General features: G+C 42.8%; 2 protein-coding genes and 1 non-coding gene across 52 annotated transcripts in view; 1 reads left to right on the top strand and 2 right to left on the bottom strand.

The window, feature by feature from the left end:
• Positions 1-2,818: 2,818 nt before the first annotated feature.
• Positions 2,819-16,841, bottom strand: part of PUM1 (pumilio RNA binding family member 1) — a 128,459-nt gene continuing 114,436 nt past the window's right edge. For all 50 annotated transcript variants that reach the window (XM_067012786.1, XM_059037277.2, XM_067012818.1 and 47 more), the window contains 5 exons: positions 16,469-16,606; positions 14,057-14,182; positions 12,747-12,868; positions 7,783-7,975; positions 2,819-4,678 (listed from right to left, as the gene is read on the bottom strand). In XM_067012786.1, coding sequence (XP_066868887.1) covers positions 4,547-4,678; positions 7,783-7,975; positions 12,747-12,868; positions 14,057-14,182; positions 16,469-16,606 — 711 coding nt within the window. In that variant the 3' untranslated portion in view covers positions 2,819-4,546. The remainder of the gene's footprint in view (positions 4,679-7,782; positions 7,976-12,746; positions 12,869-14,056; positions 14,183-16,468; positions 16,607-16,841) is intronic.
• Positions 6,267-16,841, top strand: part of TINAGL1 (tubulointerstitial nephritis antigen like 1) — a 496,849-nt gene continuing 486,274 nt past the window's right edge. The window contains exon 1 of the mRNA XM_067013050.1: positions 6,267-6,271. The gene's annotated coding sequence lies outside the window, so the exon portion shown is untranslated. The remainder of the gene's footprint in view (positions 6,272-16,841) is intronic.
• On the bottom strand, positions 6,858-6,942 carry LOC131746969 (small nucleolar RNA SNORD103/SNORD85). The gene has a single exon (XR_009332720.1). It is a non-coding gene; the product is annotated as a small nucleolar RNA SNORD103/SNORD85 (small nucleolar RNA).

The following is a 16,841-nucleotide window of genomic DNA, read 5'->3' as shown; positions in this document are numbered from 1 at the left end:
ACTTCTCTGGAAACCCAACTAGAGAGACCAGCTATCCCTGGAGCTGATGGAAGGTGGCAAGAGCAAGATGGCATGGATAGAACACTGAACTTGGAGTCAGGAAACTTCAGATAAAATCCTTACTTGGTTATTAACTCATTGTGTGTCTTGGGGTCCCAAACACCTCATCTGAATAATGGGCTGATACCTTACCTTACTCCCTAAGGCTTTCAAGAGGATCAAAGTCATCACAAATATGAACGTGCTCTGTAAACTGTAAAGCCCCGTGACTAGGCAAAGGATTATTATACAGAGTGTGAGGAATCCATGTTGGAGGGAGGGTCTCTGGAAGAGATCAAGAATGCGGGTAGGGCTTCCCCGGTGGCGCAGTGGTTGAGAATCTGCCTGCCGATGCAGGGGACACGGGTTCGAGCCCTGGTCTGGGAAGATCCCACATGCCGCGGAGCAACTGAGCCCGTGAGCCACAACTACTGAGCTTGCACGTCTGGAGCCTGTGCTCCACAAGAGAGGCCGTGACAGTGAGAGGCCCGCGCACTGTGATGAAGAGTGGCCCCCACTCGCCGCAACTAGAGAAAGCCCTCGCACAGAAACGAAGACCCAACGCAGCAAAAAAATAAATAAATAAAATTTTAAAAAAAATAAAAATAAAATGCTCCTTAAAAAAAAAAGAATGCGGGTATCTACGTGGCGGCAGCCCAGGACCTCACATCCTTGGGCAGACTCGTTAGCAGTGGGGAAAATGAGGAGGTTCAGCCTGCTCCCTGAAACCCAATCCTGCAGAGGGAGGGGTCCACCCCAGCCCCAATCCCTCCCATGAGGCACCAAGGGAAAAAGCCTCAGGCCGAGCATTGGTCTGACCCGAAGACTTGCATCAGAACCCAGAACCCGTCTCCACATCTACACGATGAGGATGAGGACCACCACATTTCTTGCAGGACTGTTGTGAGGAATTAGAGAACGTGTAAAAACCACCTCTTGGGTGCCTGGCACAGAGACGGTTCGTGACAAACAACTTTACGTAAACTTCTGTACATAATGGACAAGCATGGTTTTGTTCCCCAAAACCTGTGCACAGCCACTGGATGAGTGATTTTAAAGGTAAAAAAAACAATAAATACCACTCATTTATTATGCCAATGCCTGGCATTCTGCTAAGCCTCATCCTCACAACCAACCTTGGACATAAAGTACTATTTTTCCCACATTTCACAGAGAAGAAAACTGGGCCTCAGAGAGATGACCCAGGTAATAAAAGGCAACTGGGATTAAATCCTGTATTTGTCTGACTGCAAAGCCTCCCCAGGCCTCAAAAGACACAGGATGGAAGTAAAGCACAGGAGGTATCACATATCTAAACTAGCACCTTGCTTTGTTACCACTAAAACCACAAACACAAAACATTACACTAAATGCTAAGAATAAAGGGAGAGAAAAAAAAAAAACCAAAATTACAAAGTTCAAGTATAAATAGTCCAGGTGGAAAAGAAGCAAACCTGCACGAGTGTCTCACACAAATGCCAGGCACCTGACACGTTTATTAACAATTCCATCTTACTTCAGCTCCGTGAGGTATTACTCCAATCTTATGGAAGAGGAAACTGAGGCTCAGACAGGCAAAATTACCATCTCAAGGACACAAAGACAGTAGGCCCGTGGAAGGGAAAGAAATCCAAGCCTCCTCCTGCTTTGCCTAATTTGTACATGGACTCTGCAAGGGTCCAGTAAAACCATAACCAGCTAATGGCTATAACTTTCCACGACGTGATGTGAGAACCACTTCACATATGCGATATCGCCTTCCATCAATTTCCAGCAAGGGATTCGGTTAAACATTGGGTGCAGCAACACCAGCCCACACACACAATGAGTAGTGGGAGCCATATTTGAACCCTGGTCTGATTCCAGAGCCACCTCCAGCATGCTGTCTCTGGCAGCCCCAAGACAGCTACGGCCTGGGCGAAGGTTGGGGAATGAGCCGATTACAGTCACTAAGGCAAAATCAGGTCCTGGACTTGAAACCTCCATTAGCTCAGCTACCTTTCTGTCCCTTTCTTCCCGGGACCCACGGGGCCTGCTAGTGACCGTCCCTCACCCTTGGGAGGGGACCAAGCAAAGTCCCTTCTGCACACACCCTGACGCTCCACTTTCAGCGCCAACATTGGTCTAAGTTTCAGTGGTGGCTTTTTGCCAAAGCTGCTTCTGAAGCAAAGGTGGTAAAGAAGGGAAGGTGATGCAGGGATCTTAAGGCACAGGTGACGGGTACCTCAGTGAGCTAGAGCCTCCTGAACTCAAAGCTGGAAGAGGTCCCTTATGTGATGCTAAGATGAGCAACCTAGGATAATGGGCCAGCCTGGGCCGCCCTGGTGGGTGGGCGGGAAGGGTACGGACAGGAGCAGCCCAGACGGAGAAGAGGGAAAGGGGGCCTCAGGGCAGGGAGGCCTGGACAGATGCCTTACCTAACTGCCCTGCCTCAGAAAATTCGGAGCCAACACTTGGCCAGGAGACACTTGTAATCTGTTGAATTCAAATCTAGACCCTGGGCCCACAAATGGTGCAGAGGCCAGAGGGAGTGAATGAAGAGCACCGCAGAGAACCAGGCAGATCGTGGGGCTCAGGCTTTTTGAGAATGCACCCCATGATGTGTGTACAGACTCTGGGCCCAGGAAGGCGAATATTCTGATTTTTCAATAGCTGTTGGACATCCTGATTAATGTGGTTATGTCTTTGATTTTGAAACAAAACACAAAACAAAACAAGCTGAAAGGGCTGTCTGTCCTAGGGCACTATATTGGAAAAAAAATAGTAACAAAGCACAAACTCAGATTCCAAAGTTCTGTATTTTTCAAAATAAAGATCACACATTGTTTAGAGACAATCTACACAAGAGTTACAAAAAATAGTTGCCCAGGCATAAGCATACACAGGTTTGTTAATTATACACATATGGTTACAAGTGTGCTTGCAAAAAAGTTCATTGGAAATATACACAAGGCTCTGGAAATGTACACCGTGTAGTGTTACAATTCTATATTCAAACAAGGAAAATTGACAGTATGTTACATTCACTTACAAGTAGACAAAATGCAAAATACAGTTCATCTTCTGTACAAAAAGGAAGGGCAATTCACACTTTACAAGGTGAGAGGGGCTCTGATTGTAAGGAAAGTTAGGGCGGGGCTGAACTTTGCACGTCCTTCTGACTGTCACAAAATAAGCAAAACATTACTTTTTTAGGATTAAAAAAAAAAAAACAAAACCACTAGTATGAACTGAATCATCTTGAATAACATTTAGAAAGGATCTTGCTACTATCTGACTAGGTGACAAATAAAACCAAGCTATTTTTTCTTTTTAAAAGTTAACTAGGCTGTATAAAGAACATTTATTCCTTCAAAAGAAAAAAAAAATTTACTTCTGGTTGAAATTACAATTTACAATATACAACACTATATGCTACGACCATAAAAGGTGTGAATATACACTGAATGCACAGGGCTGGCTAATTTTCTTTTCTTACCAAAAAACGTGTTTATGTTGATTCAAACTTCTCCACATTTACATTACAGGTATACAAATGTACAATTGTACAATCAAAAGTATGTTCGACTACTAGGGTACATTATAGATACAGATTAGACATCAAAACAAGAAAATACTACAAATTTGTATATATGCAAAGTCTACACCAAGTATACACTATATATTTATAGAAGCAAGACCAAAAGCAGAGTTGGATTTTTTTTTTCTCATGCTAAGTAATCAGATTTTGCCTTTCAATGTTAACAGAAAAAACTCCAGTAGGCAGTAAACAATTATACCCGCCTGGCCTTGAAAGACTTCTGGGTGCTCACGTCTCCTCCTCACAAAACAGACTCTACACTGTTTTCTTCAGCATAGTAGTCTCCAAAAAAGGCAATTTTTAGAAGTTTCATAAACTTAATGTCATAAACTGAAGCTTTAGCAACTCTGAAATGATTTTCATTTTATATTTATATATATATATATTTTTATAAACATTGTTAAATGCCAGTTTGGGGTCATTTAACTAAAATTCAAACTTCTCAGGTTTTTTTGTTTGTTTTTCTTTTTTACTAAAATGAGGAGTTGGGGAAGAGCTATTTGCAAAACTTGCCAGCGAGGCAAATGAGTTAAAAACCTTTTCTTTTTTTTTTTTTTTAAACTTTTTTGTTAAACCAACCACCCTGAAAGTTTCCACATGTGGAATATAGATACAACGTTGAACAAAATATGTGGCCTCCCATGTACATTGGTTACCTATGTACAAGTATCCTATACACCAGTAAAACAACAGGGCAATCAGTCAATTAAAAAAAATAATTAGTACATGTTATGCGTAATAAAATTAAACAAATTTACAAAGGCTTTTCCACTTGTGGATTTGATTCCTTTTTTGGGAGGAGAGGGTAATCCTGGAGCAACCATTTACCCATTTCAGATTCTACACTAGAATATTTCTGGTTGCTGGGTGGATTCACCAGTGGGCCAGTGAGGTCAGTGGGAACAAGGGGACGGGGGAGACACTGCCTCAGATAATACCATTAGGGGGGCCACAGATGGGCCCCAAGTCAACGCCATTCTTCATGTAGTATTTCTCCAGCTTGGCCAGAATGTGCTTGCCATAAGTGTACTTGCGAAGAGTCGCGATGTGGGGCCGGATCTGGGGAGAAAGCAGAGTCTGTGTCACTCTGGCCTGACTGAGGCAGGTTCAGGCGGGCTCCTGGGTAACCTGCTCCCAGGCACCACAGGGCGCCCACCAGCACACATGTCTCACAAGCAACACCTTTCACTGGCTCAACCCGAGCCCCTGAGTTCTCAGGCTGCACTGACCGAACAGATGAGGGGAGCAGCTCCTAGCCTAAGCGCTCAGGCAGGACGTGAGAGCTCTGGAGGTCAGACGGCCACAGACCACTTCCGGAACAGTATGTGGAGAAAGTGCATCCCAAGACTGACAATCACACCGTCCACCACCGCCTGCACTACGTCGCCCTCAAGGAGGCTTTTGGCCCCTCTGGTCCCTCGCAAGGTACCTCAGCTCTCCTGAGCAGCGGGGGTTTCTTTCTGGGCACCATGAATCCTGTGCTCACCACCTGACCCTGCTCTCCAGTTCATAGAGAATCACAAAAAGCTACTAATGATGACAATAAAAATGACTAACATAAGCCGAGCGCAGTTCATTTTGAAGCGTCATAAGAGAGGTGTGATTATCCCCATTTCACTGACGAAAAATGGAGGCACATTGGTAAGTCACTCATCTAAAGTCAAATGGCTAATAAGGGACAGCAGAGGTATGGGAACCCCGCTGTCTGGCTCCACCAGAAATTCTTTTTTTTCCTCCAGAAGTTATTCTTCTCCCCACTGTCTCTCACGGCTCTGCTCCAGTCTCACCCTTCACCCTCTCCAGGCACGCTCGGCTCAGCCCTGCGAGCATCTCTTCTGTTCTCTGGGCAGACCCACGTCTGCAAGTCCTGTGCATCCCAGACATCTGAGGAGGCGCTTCCTCTCTGGAACCCCCTTTCCTCTTCTGTGAGTTCATGGAGCCTTCTACATACCTCAGCTCCAGCACGTAACACACTGTGTTCACAATCATTTGCATAACCACCAACCGTCCACACGGACGGTGAAGACCCACAACATTAACCTGCTTCCCCATCGCAGCTCGCGCTTATACTCAAAACACAGGACAGTGTACCAGGGAAGATGGATGCTCTCAAGCCTGAGGGCTCTAGGCAGACTATTTTGTCTGTTTCGTTATGCCCTCAAAGCAAGGAAGGATCAAGTGGCTCTAGAAACTATTTCTGTACCCCACACAGGACAGACCTGTATCAGCTATTATATTCTCACCTAGGAGCCTGTCTGGAAAACTATTCAGTCCTTGGCTCGAATTCTGAGCTGTGTGACCCAGACCATTTGCCTAACCTTCCTAAACTCATCTATAGAAAGGATGCCACACTTTCATTTGGGTTGCAGTCTGGACTCTATACACAGCTGATGTTTTGGTCACTAGACGTGGAGGCTCCAAACCCCCCTTGCTTTTGGTAGCTCTTCTTTTAGAAACTAAGTGAAATTCAATTCATTCACCTGTCTCTCCCCAGGACTGGCTCACTGGCTCACTGGTGAGACCACTTAACCTTTACACCTGTCCTCTTCCAGACAAAAAACTAACAACCCATGTGTGTGTACGACACTGTTGAACTCCATTTTTCACCTGATTTAAAGGAAATGCTGAACTATTCTAATAGTCCCCCATCCAGTCCTCACTGCCTCATCTCCCGCTGCCTCCCCTCCTCCAAGTTTCTCATCAGCCAGGACCATTATTTGAAACATAAATGTGATTCTGGCACTACAGTCCTGTCCCACTGGACCTGCTGTACTTCTTCACATACACTGTCTTGTCTCCTGCTTCCAAACCTTCAAGCTCTAGGTTCCCTCTGCCTGGAAAAGGTTCAGGGCTTTATTCCAATGTCACTCTCTTGGGGAGCCTTCTCTGCACACCACATTAGAAGAGGCCCCCTCCACATTCTCCCACAGCTCTCCCCAGCACTTCCCCAGCATCGGTGTAACCATCTACAACACTGCTGTGTCTACCAACAGTGCTCTGGTAAAGGAGCGCTTGCTGTAGAGCATGCGAGCTTGTGAACTATTTGTTGAACGAATGAATGAACTCCCAACCTGCCGTGTGTCTCCAACATTCCCTCTGCCTTCACCAGCGTCTTGACATGCCTATCTGAGTCTCACGGCTTAAGGACTTTGGACTCCCCAGCCTTCAGCTGCCATTGCTGACACCAGCGCAGTGTTCTGTTGTGCTTTGTTTTGAACTGGAAGTGGTGGGTGCCTCGTCTGGCTCAGAACTTGAGTCCATAACAAAGATTCTCATTACTGAACTTTGTTCTCAGAGAGGGCAAGTGGCTCATCATTGCCAGACCACGGCCATCCCCTCCATCGAGAAGGGCTGAGTGAGTTCACAGCCCAAAGGCGGAGCGTTCAGACCAGCAGCACCTGAAGGCTCACGGCACTGCCTAGCGCAGACACAGTGTGGCACACCTGCCTGTGGGCTGGTCAGGCTTCCCGGGCCCCGTGGTCTGTGTGGGGCCCGTTGGACCTGCTCCATGACTGCTCTGAGGCCACTGGCCTCTCCACGTGCTTTCTGTGCCAGCTCCCACTCACAGCACCCAACAGTTCAGATTTCTGTCCCTTTTCCCCTAACTCCTCCCCCTGCAAAGCCTCGGGCACGTGCTCTCACGTCCCACCACTGCTTCCCGTCACCCTTCCCCACGCGTGCTCCATGGGCAGGGCTCAGTCTCAGCCATCTCTGTGATGACGTCAGGCACACAGTGGGCACCAGGTCAACGCTCCAGGCCAGGCGCCTGCCCTGGGCAGGTGCGCTCATTCAGTAAACAGTGGTGGAATGAATGATGAAAGGGAAGAGGGAGGAAAGGAAATAAGGCAGGCAGGTTGATTTGCTGAACTGAGAAGCTGGTCTCCTAGGAGCCAAGAGGTAGAAACATGGGCTTAAGATCGGGGAGGGGACTCCCTCACAAAGACTGAGTTTAGCACACCAGTGAGTTACTGACAGAGGGCCCGCAAACACAGGGATAATGGCCATTGCAGATAAAAGGAAGAAGAAGCATAGCATGAGACACAATCCAGTGACAAACTCTGCAAAAAGAAGCAAGATGCCCACCCTCCTTTGCATTTCAGAAATGAGAAGAACCAAGGGCCCTGCACTTTCTCTCTGGCTGAGATCTGCACAAGCTGGCCTACCTTATGCATGACGATCTTCCTCTGGGCTGGCTCTGCCACATCAATCATCTTCTGGACCACATAGTTGGCGTACTGGTCCTTCATCATGGTGTATAAGGCACTGTGGGGACCATCGTTCATGGTGCACACCTCGTCGATGAGCACAGCGCGCTCCGTACGGGAGGCATGCGTGACACACTTCTCCACAACATTGCTGTAATGAGATAAATCCAGGGACAACTCTTAGAGGGACCCTGTTAGGCTGTGCTTGTCTGGCCTCTGCCCTGACCTCAGGATCAGCAGCAAAAGAGCTCTTAATATTTTTGGAAGATTAATACCTCATCTGTTTGGCTCTATGAGACTCTACCTTTGCCATCTGTGACTTCCAACGTGAACCATGGCCGAGACCAGGTCTTGGAGGATACCAGACCCAACCCTCTAACAGGTGAGGGTTAACAAGCCCAGGTAAGTGAAGGTTCACAAGACTCGTTAACAGCTGAATTGGTTAATGAGCATAATTTCAACTGGTATCAGAATCTATCAATTCTTTGCTCACCTCTGTGAGCTTCATGAGGCCAAGAACAAGTCTCACTTACATGTAGATCCCTAGTGCCAAGCACAGAACCTGGCCCTACAGACTTGGTCTACAGACTTATTGGGTGAAGGAAGATACAAGTAGGAACCACAACCCTCATTCAACTACTTCACGCTGCCTCTGAAGAACAAGAACCCCCAGGTATGTCCACATTTCTAAACACTTCGCAGATATATCATCTTGGGAAAGGAAAAACAGAAATGTGGTTACATTAAATCAGAGTTCTTCTACAATCCAGAGGGACTGCAGCAGCTGATGAAATTACACCCGGCCATGCTCAAGGGCACTCACCATCCAGGAGTGATCTGACTACTCGTGAATGTTTGGTTTTGTTAAGTCAGCACTACTCTGCATCTGTGGCTCTGTGGGTGTGAGGAAGTTGTGTGATGTCAAAGAACAAGAACAATACTTATTCTTTGTATTACTGGAGCCAATCCTTGGCAGAGAGAGCATTTGGTAGGTGGGCCTCACAAAGAGTTCATGAGTGGGGGAAGAGCTGCTCTGGATCATAGGACACTCAGGTAGAAAAGGAACTTTCAAACCTAGTTAATGCAGAAAGCTCTTTTCTGACAATCCTGGAAGACAGCCATTTAGCCTCTGCTTGGGAATTTCCAGTGATTTGGAAGTGATTGTAGGGCATCCTACCATATGAGTGAATGGCTTTGTTAAACATTCTTTACATACTGAAATAAAATATGCTTCCCTGAAATTTCACCCATTTGTCTTAACTTTGCTTTCAAGGGCTGAAAAAAGGATGTGTATACCCACTCCAGAAGCACCAAAAAAGCAGAGATAGAGTCTTACTCCTTCTTTCAAAGGCCAGCCCCCTCAATAATTGAACAGTCATCACAAATAACCATCACCAGAACAAGCCCCTATTCCAGAGGTTTTTAAACCATAAGAGGGTGTTGCTTCCATGGAGCTCTGAAAGGACCCCCTCCATGTTACCTGGGTTAGCGTACTGAGTATTTATTATTCGCATGCTTTTATTTAGAAAACAAAATTCTCAAGCTAAAAATGTCCAAGAACTACCATCCTACCAGATATTTTTTCGATCTTCCTTCTTAAGATACACAGGGTAAATCAAATCTAATAATCAATCAGGTTTAATTAAGACAACAGCCTCTCCCTTCTGATACAGCAGCAATATGGGAAAACTTTTACCCCCACCTTCCTTCCACAGTCCTATGCAATTCTAGCACGAGCTGAAGGTGTGGCATGTGGAAGTGAATCTCCTAACAGCCACCGCCTTCTCCCTTAGCAGAAAAGGGAGCTAAGACATTACTGAGCTGGTTCAGTAGCACAAAGCCAGTCACGATCTCCAAATGTTCAGGCAAAGGACTCATCACTTTTTAGAACTGCCTGGCTGGGTCGTACCTTCATCCAGCCGAGGCCTGCTTCCCCTACAAAGTGGTCAGTATTAGAATAGGATTTTCTACTAAACTAGGTTGCAGACAGGACACACATCCTTCTGGGGGGAGGACTGAATCCTCAACAGTGACCTGTCTTCCAAGAAAGTAAGCAGGTAGATCAGCTACCACCACTTGGGATGATCACTGATCAGGATCCCACTTGGCCAAAGGCTTCCTTCTACCTTAAAACACAATCCATATTGTTCCAGTCTTTAAAGTCTATTCCAGCGTTTCTGAAACTGTGGTTCCCAACCCATTTATGGCTGAGGAAATCCACTTAGTGATCTGAGACTGTTTTTTTTTTTTATGAAACAGAATAGTAAGTGTCAGAATTAATTATGAGCAATATATCTTCAGTTACGTGTGTATGCACATGCCTATGCACTCAAAGTCAATGAAAAATTTACTCTGTGTTCCATATTAACATCCAAAATGTCATAAGGTCACTAATCTGATTTGTTTCTACTATTTGATTTTCAAATTTACTGGCTCCTTCCTCTGTTATCTCTAATTTACTGTTGAAGCCATACAGTGAATTTTATTTCAGATGTTATATTATTCTACTCTTATAATTTCCATGTTATTCTTTCTATAATAAAGCTTCTAATTCTCTACGAACATCTTTTCATTTTATTACAAGCATATTTTCCTTTACATCCTTGAGTATAATTAAAATACTTTGTAATACTTTAAATACTTTAAAATATAGTATTTTAAATACTAATTACTTCAAAATATAATAACTTTATAAAATGCTTTATAATCCTGCTCTGCTAACTCCAACATCTGGGTAGTATAAAACTATTCATAGAGGTTTTTTTCTATTTTTTCTTTTTTCTTGAGTATAGGCCACATATTCCTGTTATCTAGACATGGCAAATGATGCACTGTGTAAACAGTTCTGTCATATTCCTCCTAAGAGTGTTACTCCTTCACCCCTCCCTTTTTTTGTACGCAGTTAACTTGGCTGATCAAAAACTGCAAAATTCTCCCATGCAGTAGGCAGCAGATGAAACCTCAGTTCAATTCTTTTAGCCTTAGTTGGGTTGCCTGGAGTTTGTCCTATACAAATGAGGTTCAGGAGTCAACCAGATATTTAGAAAGTTTAAATTTAGGCTTCCTCCTCCTCCCTGGTTCTCTTCCTTTCCAGGACTTCTCCCCTGTCATTTTGTCACTGCCATGGTCATCATTTTGTAACTTTCCTAATTATAGTCAATACCGTATTATAAATTTCTAAGTTGCTAACAGGCTAGATCCTTAATGGTTCTCAACATAAAAATGATAATTATGTGACATAACAGCTAATGCTACTGTAGGAATATTACAACATATAAATGTATCAAACCAACACGTTGTACATCTTAAACATGCACGATGTTATTACATGTCAATTATATATCTCCCCCTCCCCAAAACAAGGAGGGGGAGGAGGATGGGGAAATTTCCCCAGTGCAGTTAACCTTCCTCCCAAGTATCAACAACCTCCCCTACTCCTCTCTGGTTATCTCCCTGCTCTCTAATGTCTTCAGGTAGTTTTGGGCATTTTGTCAACAATTTATTAGTTGTTATCTGTGAGAGGATTGGGCCCAAAGTAGCTACTCGGTCATTATCAGACCTCAACTCTATTATAATATTAATACTTAATACTATATCCAAGAGTGAGATATTAAATACACTGAACAAGAAAGTAAATAGGACAGCGACCCCAAAAAAAGAACTAAGAGATTCTGTCCCCTATGTCCCTAATCCTGGCAAATGTCCACAAAAAGCAATACAAGGTCTAAGAGCTGACCCTGATGTGCTTAGGCTGTTGAGACACTGGATCTGTGGGTGCTTTTATTTCTTTTCTCTATTTTCCATGCTGTAATATTATAAGATTTCACAAATTAAAAGTGAACAATTTAAAAACATCAAGGTTGTATGAGTCACACCTGCCTTGCAATTTATTTTAAAAACTAGAGAAGAAAAATATTCCAAAAATACAGAATACTATGTTATGTGTATGATAGGATATACAGACTCTACTCAGAATATCATACCACTAAGCCGCTAGAAGGCCATTCACTCATTCATTCATTCATTTGGCTGCACCTGCTCTTAGTTGCAGCATGCGGGATTTTTACTTGTAGCATGCAAACTCTTAGTTGCAGCATGTGGGATCTAGTTCCCTGAGCAGGGATCAAACCCGGGCCCCCTGCATTGGGAGCACAGAGTCTTAGCCACTGGACCACCAGGGAAGCAACAATTTCTTCTCCAATCTCTGCCACTTATAAGTTACCTAAGACATCTTTCACAACCTGGGAATAACTAGTACATTTTATTCTTGGGCTGGTATGATATAAAGACTGAAAAGAGATTTTTAAAAATACTAAGGCCTATATATAGATATGGTCACCTGCCCCTTAATTCAGGTATCAAAGAGGAAATTGAGTAAAGAACATTTCACAATTCCAAACAAGTAAGTTACTAAAATACCCAGTTTAGGGCTTCCCTGGTGGCGCAGTGGTTGAGAATCCGCCTGCCGATGCAGGGGACACGGGTTCGTGCCCCAGTCCGGGAAGATCCCACATGCCGCGGAGCGGCTGGGCCCATGAGCCATGGCTGCTGAGCCTGCGTGTCCGGAGCCTGTGCTCCGCAAAGGGAGAGACCACAACAGTGAGAGGCCCGCCTACCACACAAAAAAATAAAAAATAAAAAATAAAATAAAATAAAATACCCAGTTTACCAAAGTACAAAATGTCTATGCTTTAGAAACATATTCCCCAAATTTCAAAGTGGTGAACTCTGGGGGAGTGAGGAGCCCTCTAAGAGATGTCTTATGTTTCATACTTTGTACCAGAACTCTTTGACTTTTTTAGCTATGTATACTTTGAGGAAAATAAACATTAAAACAAAAAAAGTATGAAAATTTCTCTAGAGCTGAAATACTATTTAATCATCTCTTCTGGAAAATAGTCTGCGTAATTCAAAGCACATACCTTGCAAATTTGTGCTGACTCAATACAAGTACATTCCCTCGAATTTCTGCTACAATTTTACTTTTATCCTCAGGACGACCATGCTCCAATACATGCTGGATTACATAATTTCCATATTGATCCTATTTGAGAAACAACAAGAGAAAATTTTAAATTTATATATAAACAGGCTCTATGTTACTTAAATCCTTATATCTAATCAACACCTATCTTCCTGTAAGACCATGATGGCTTACCTGAACACTAATGAACACATAAGAATTTTTTAAATGGATAGGTAGTGACAATTTTTCCCTGTCATTACAAAACAGGAACACATTATTACTAGACAATGGAATGTTTCTATATATATATTTATGCCCAAGGGTCCTAGTCAGGGTCTTCATAAAGTACTATACACAAAAATGTAGGCGTCTTCTCATTTAAAAAAAATTTAAAAAGAAGAGAAAGTAGGTGGGAATAAAGAGCTATTTTTCTCTCTAACAGAAATACACAAATGGGTCTGTGCGCCTGTCTTTAACAAAGAAAAACTGGAAATACTCACAACACCTAATTAAATGACATTACAAGCACACAATGGAGATACTCATCTAAAGTGAACGATGCTTTGAAAGAGTAAGTGTGTGTGAGCAAGGAATTCCAAAGGCAGAAACATTTATTTGTAAGATGTAAAAATTTTAAAGTGCACATATAATGCTTTTTAAGAAGCGCCTATGCCAAATGTGCCTGCTTCTGGACAGCAGGGTTATGGGTGGTTTCTTCTGTTCTGCTGCTACTTTCTGTACTCTCAATGTTTTCTACAACGAATATTTAATACACTTATAATCTCACATCTCTCACCAAAACAAGCAACAAACACTGACCCAAAAATTGCTTCAGGACAACATACTCTATGAAGAAAGTGTTCAAATAGTATGATATGGGAGACAATTTTAGTAGAAGCAAGACAAAGTACCAAAACTAGAAAGAAGAAATCAACTAATCCACTTAGTTCATTTGCAAAGATGAAACTGATAGACGAAATGGCCTGCCTAAGTGGCCACAGCTAGCTTAATCCATGACAGAGTTCTGGCTTTTGACAGTTCTTGGCAGATCTCTTGATGAATCAGAGGCAGATCTCAACTCCAAGGCTAGGGTTTTACTCATTACCCCTATTCATAAAACACGAACCAGGCTGGTGCAAATGAAAACTTGCCCAGAGCTTCAATGGGCATTTTAAGCACATTAACCTCTTCTGGAACAGATACCTGTGCTGAGAAAACACAAAAGCCCACAGGTGTTTGCAGTTACTCTACTGGCAACTCCACTACCTGTACAAGTTGCTCTGTGTGCTGGTGAAGCTCCTCTAAAATAGGGAGTGTCTGGTCAGGGAGACAGTGCTCCAGGATCCTCTGAATCACTCGGCAGCCATAAGGATGTGTGGACAAAGCAAACACCTAGGGCAGACCAACACAAACAAGAAAGCCAAAAATAACAGTTGCCACTTTCAGTGCTTCAGTATTGTTTACATACATTATCCCATTAATCTTCCCAATGACCCTGAGAGATAATCATGATTATTCTCAGTATACAGATAGGAAAACTGAAACCCCTAGAAGTTTACATAATGTGCGTACAGTCATATAGGTAATAAATGACAGAGCCAGGATTTTATTTCCTACTCTGACTCCAAAGCCCAAATTATAAGTATGGCATTTAAGTTCTCTCTACGTACAATAAGGTGAGCGTGTATGTGTGAGGATAAATTCATTTCTTAAACCCATTCTAGGAATTCATAGATGTACATAAATTCAGAGCTAAGAAGGACCTTATTGAGAAAAAGCTTATTTAGAAAGGAATAGAGAATTGGTCAAGGTCATAGAAAACACACTTAGTTAAGAGTCCACAGTGTCAAAGAATGGGTTTAAAAACAGAAAAAAGAAGGGCTGGGATCAAAGTCTGAATGCTTTCACATAACTACACTGTAATGTTCTGAATTTTAGCTTTATAAAAACGCTAAACACTCACAGTCTGGAACAACTTGACTTATTTCACTCAACATTATGTTTCAAATATTTACTTATAATACTGTGGGCTTCTATCGTTTATTCTGTATATCTGTATAGTATAATGTTGGGAAAGTATGTGGTTTGATTTTTGGGGGGGTTCCAATCCTCTCCTGATGGACGTCTGGTTTATTTAGTCTTTTCCTATTAGGAGAATAATGCTGCTTTAAACATGTCTAAATACATGACCAAACATTTCATCAGGTATATACCTAGGCCAGGAGTACTAGATCGCAAGAAATATAAATGTTCAACTTTAAAAGATACTATTTTCCAAAATGGGTCTATTCCCACCAGCAGTGTATCCAGATCTCACATCCCTGCCAGTACATAGCAACCAATGGTAGAAAATGGTCTACGGGACTTCTCTGGGGGTCCAATGGTTAACACTCCACGCTTCCACTGAAGGGGGGGCACAGGTTTCAATCCCTTGTTGGGAAACTGAGATCCCACAAGCCGCGTGGCACGGCCAAAAAAAAAAAAAGAGAGAGAAAAGAAAGAAAATGGTCTACTATCTGTGGACTTATTTTGCATTTTCCTGATTACTACTGGAATTTATTTTTTCATATGTCTACAAGCAATTTGTGTTTCTTCTGTCTATTCAGGCTTTAGGCCCATTTTTGCATTAATTTGTATTGCTCTCCTTGATTTCAGGAGTTCTTTATATATTCTGGTTATCAATTCATTGGCATTTTCCATCTTGAAAATATTCTCTCCGAAAATATTCTCTCCCATTCGGTGGCTTAATTCTTTTACTTTCTTGTACATTTCACACACACACACAAAAATGTAAAGATAAACAGATCTACTCTTTCATTTATTAACTCAGAAAATCCCAATAACCCTCAAGTTAGTGTCTGTAATCTACTTAACCACTGAAGTTTAAGTGAGCAAACCCCAAAACCTAAATAATTCTAAAATCCCATTTCAATCTAGGCTTTAGCAGTACCCACAACTACACTTGAAAATCTATTTGGTATTTCCAATTTTTCCCTTTTCAAAAACAAAAACAATTTCACACACCCAAAAAGACGTATTTTACTCTCTTGTCCCACCTAGCTTAGGAGACTGGGAGAAGGTTGTTTTTTGGCAAAAGAAATTAATTATAATAGCCAATTAAGGGGCAATTCTGGAAACACTAGGGTATGACAAAATATCAACTCTGCTTGGAAGCTGGCGCTAAAAGCACACTAGGGAACTGGAAGCTATCTCTGGTTGTGTGCCACTTAACAGAGTTCAAACCAACCTGTTCACTGCCCCACCCAACCCCCCAAAATTAAGAAGCACCTTTTTATTTTAAGGACATAGTGACACACAACCTGTAAGATTAGTTCTGTAAATGACCTAAATTTTAAAACATGATAAAAACTTAAATATCAAGATAAATAGTACTTAACCAAAGGAAAAAATTTATTCTTCAAATATCTGATGACAGCACCTCATCCTGACATGAGCGGATATCTGCATTAATAATGGAGAGAAGACCCACGGACAATTAAGGGAAGAACCTTGGGTGCACAGAGCTAGGTACCTGACCTCACTGAACAGGACTGCTACTTACTGCAGTCTAAAGTACACTAAGCCCTTTAGAACACTCCACAAACCCCATCCTGTTCTCTGCTCACAATGGAAACATCCATCAACTTGTTTCCCTTATTTCTTTCCTAAGGCACTTACCTGTCCCTTAAACGCATCGATGATAAACTGCAAAGATTGGGGCTGCACACATTCAATGCATTTCTGAACCACGTGATTGCCATTCTGGTCTTTCACACACTTCAGGACATGGCCATCTAGTTCCCGAACCATCTCATTCTATTGGAGACAAGGAAATAAAGCACCACCAGAATCACAGAGAGCGAACACCTGGACGGTCAACGTTATCCTCACCAAACACAAAAACACTGAGCAGGGAATCCATGACAATGAAAGTGGGACGACTAAGCTGTGGCACTCTGACAACCTGGTAACAAACAAAGACTGGGGTTTTTCCACACGTTCACAAACTTCCTACAATAATAACCAGTCTTTATTTTATTTTGATTCTTTT

This window comes from Kogia breviceps, chromosome 1 (genome assembly GCF_026419965.1).
Source record: "Kogia breviceps isolate mKogBre1 chromosome 1, mKogBre1 haplotype 1, whole genome shotgun sequence".
Taxonomy (NCBI): Eukaryota; Metazoa; Chordata; class Mammalia; order Artiodactyla; family Physeteridae; genus Kogia; species Kogia breviceps.
The sequence above is the reverse complement of the archived record's forward strand: the minus strand, read 5'-3'. Positions and strand labels throughout refer to the sequence as shown.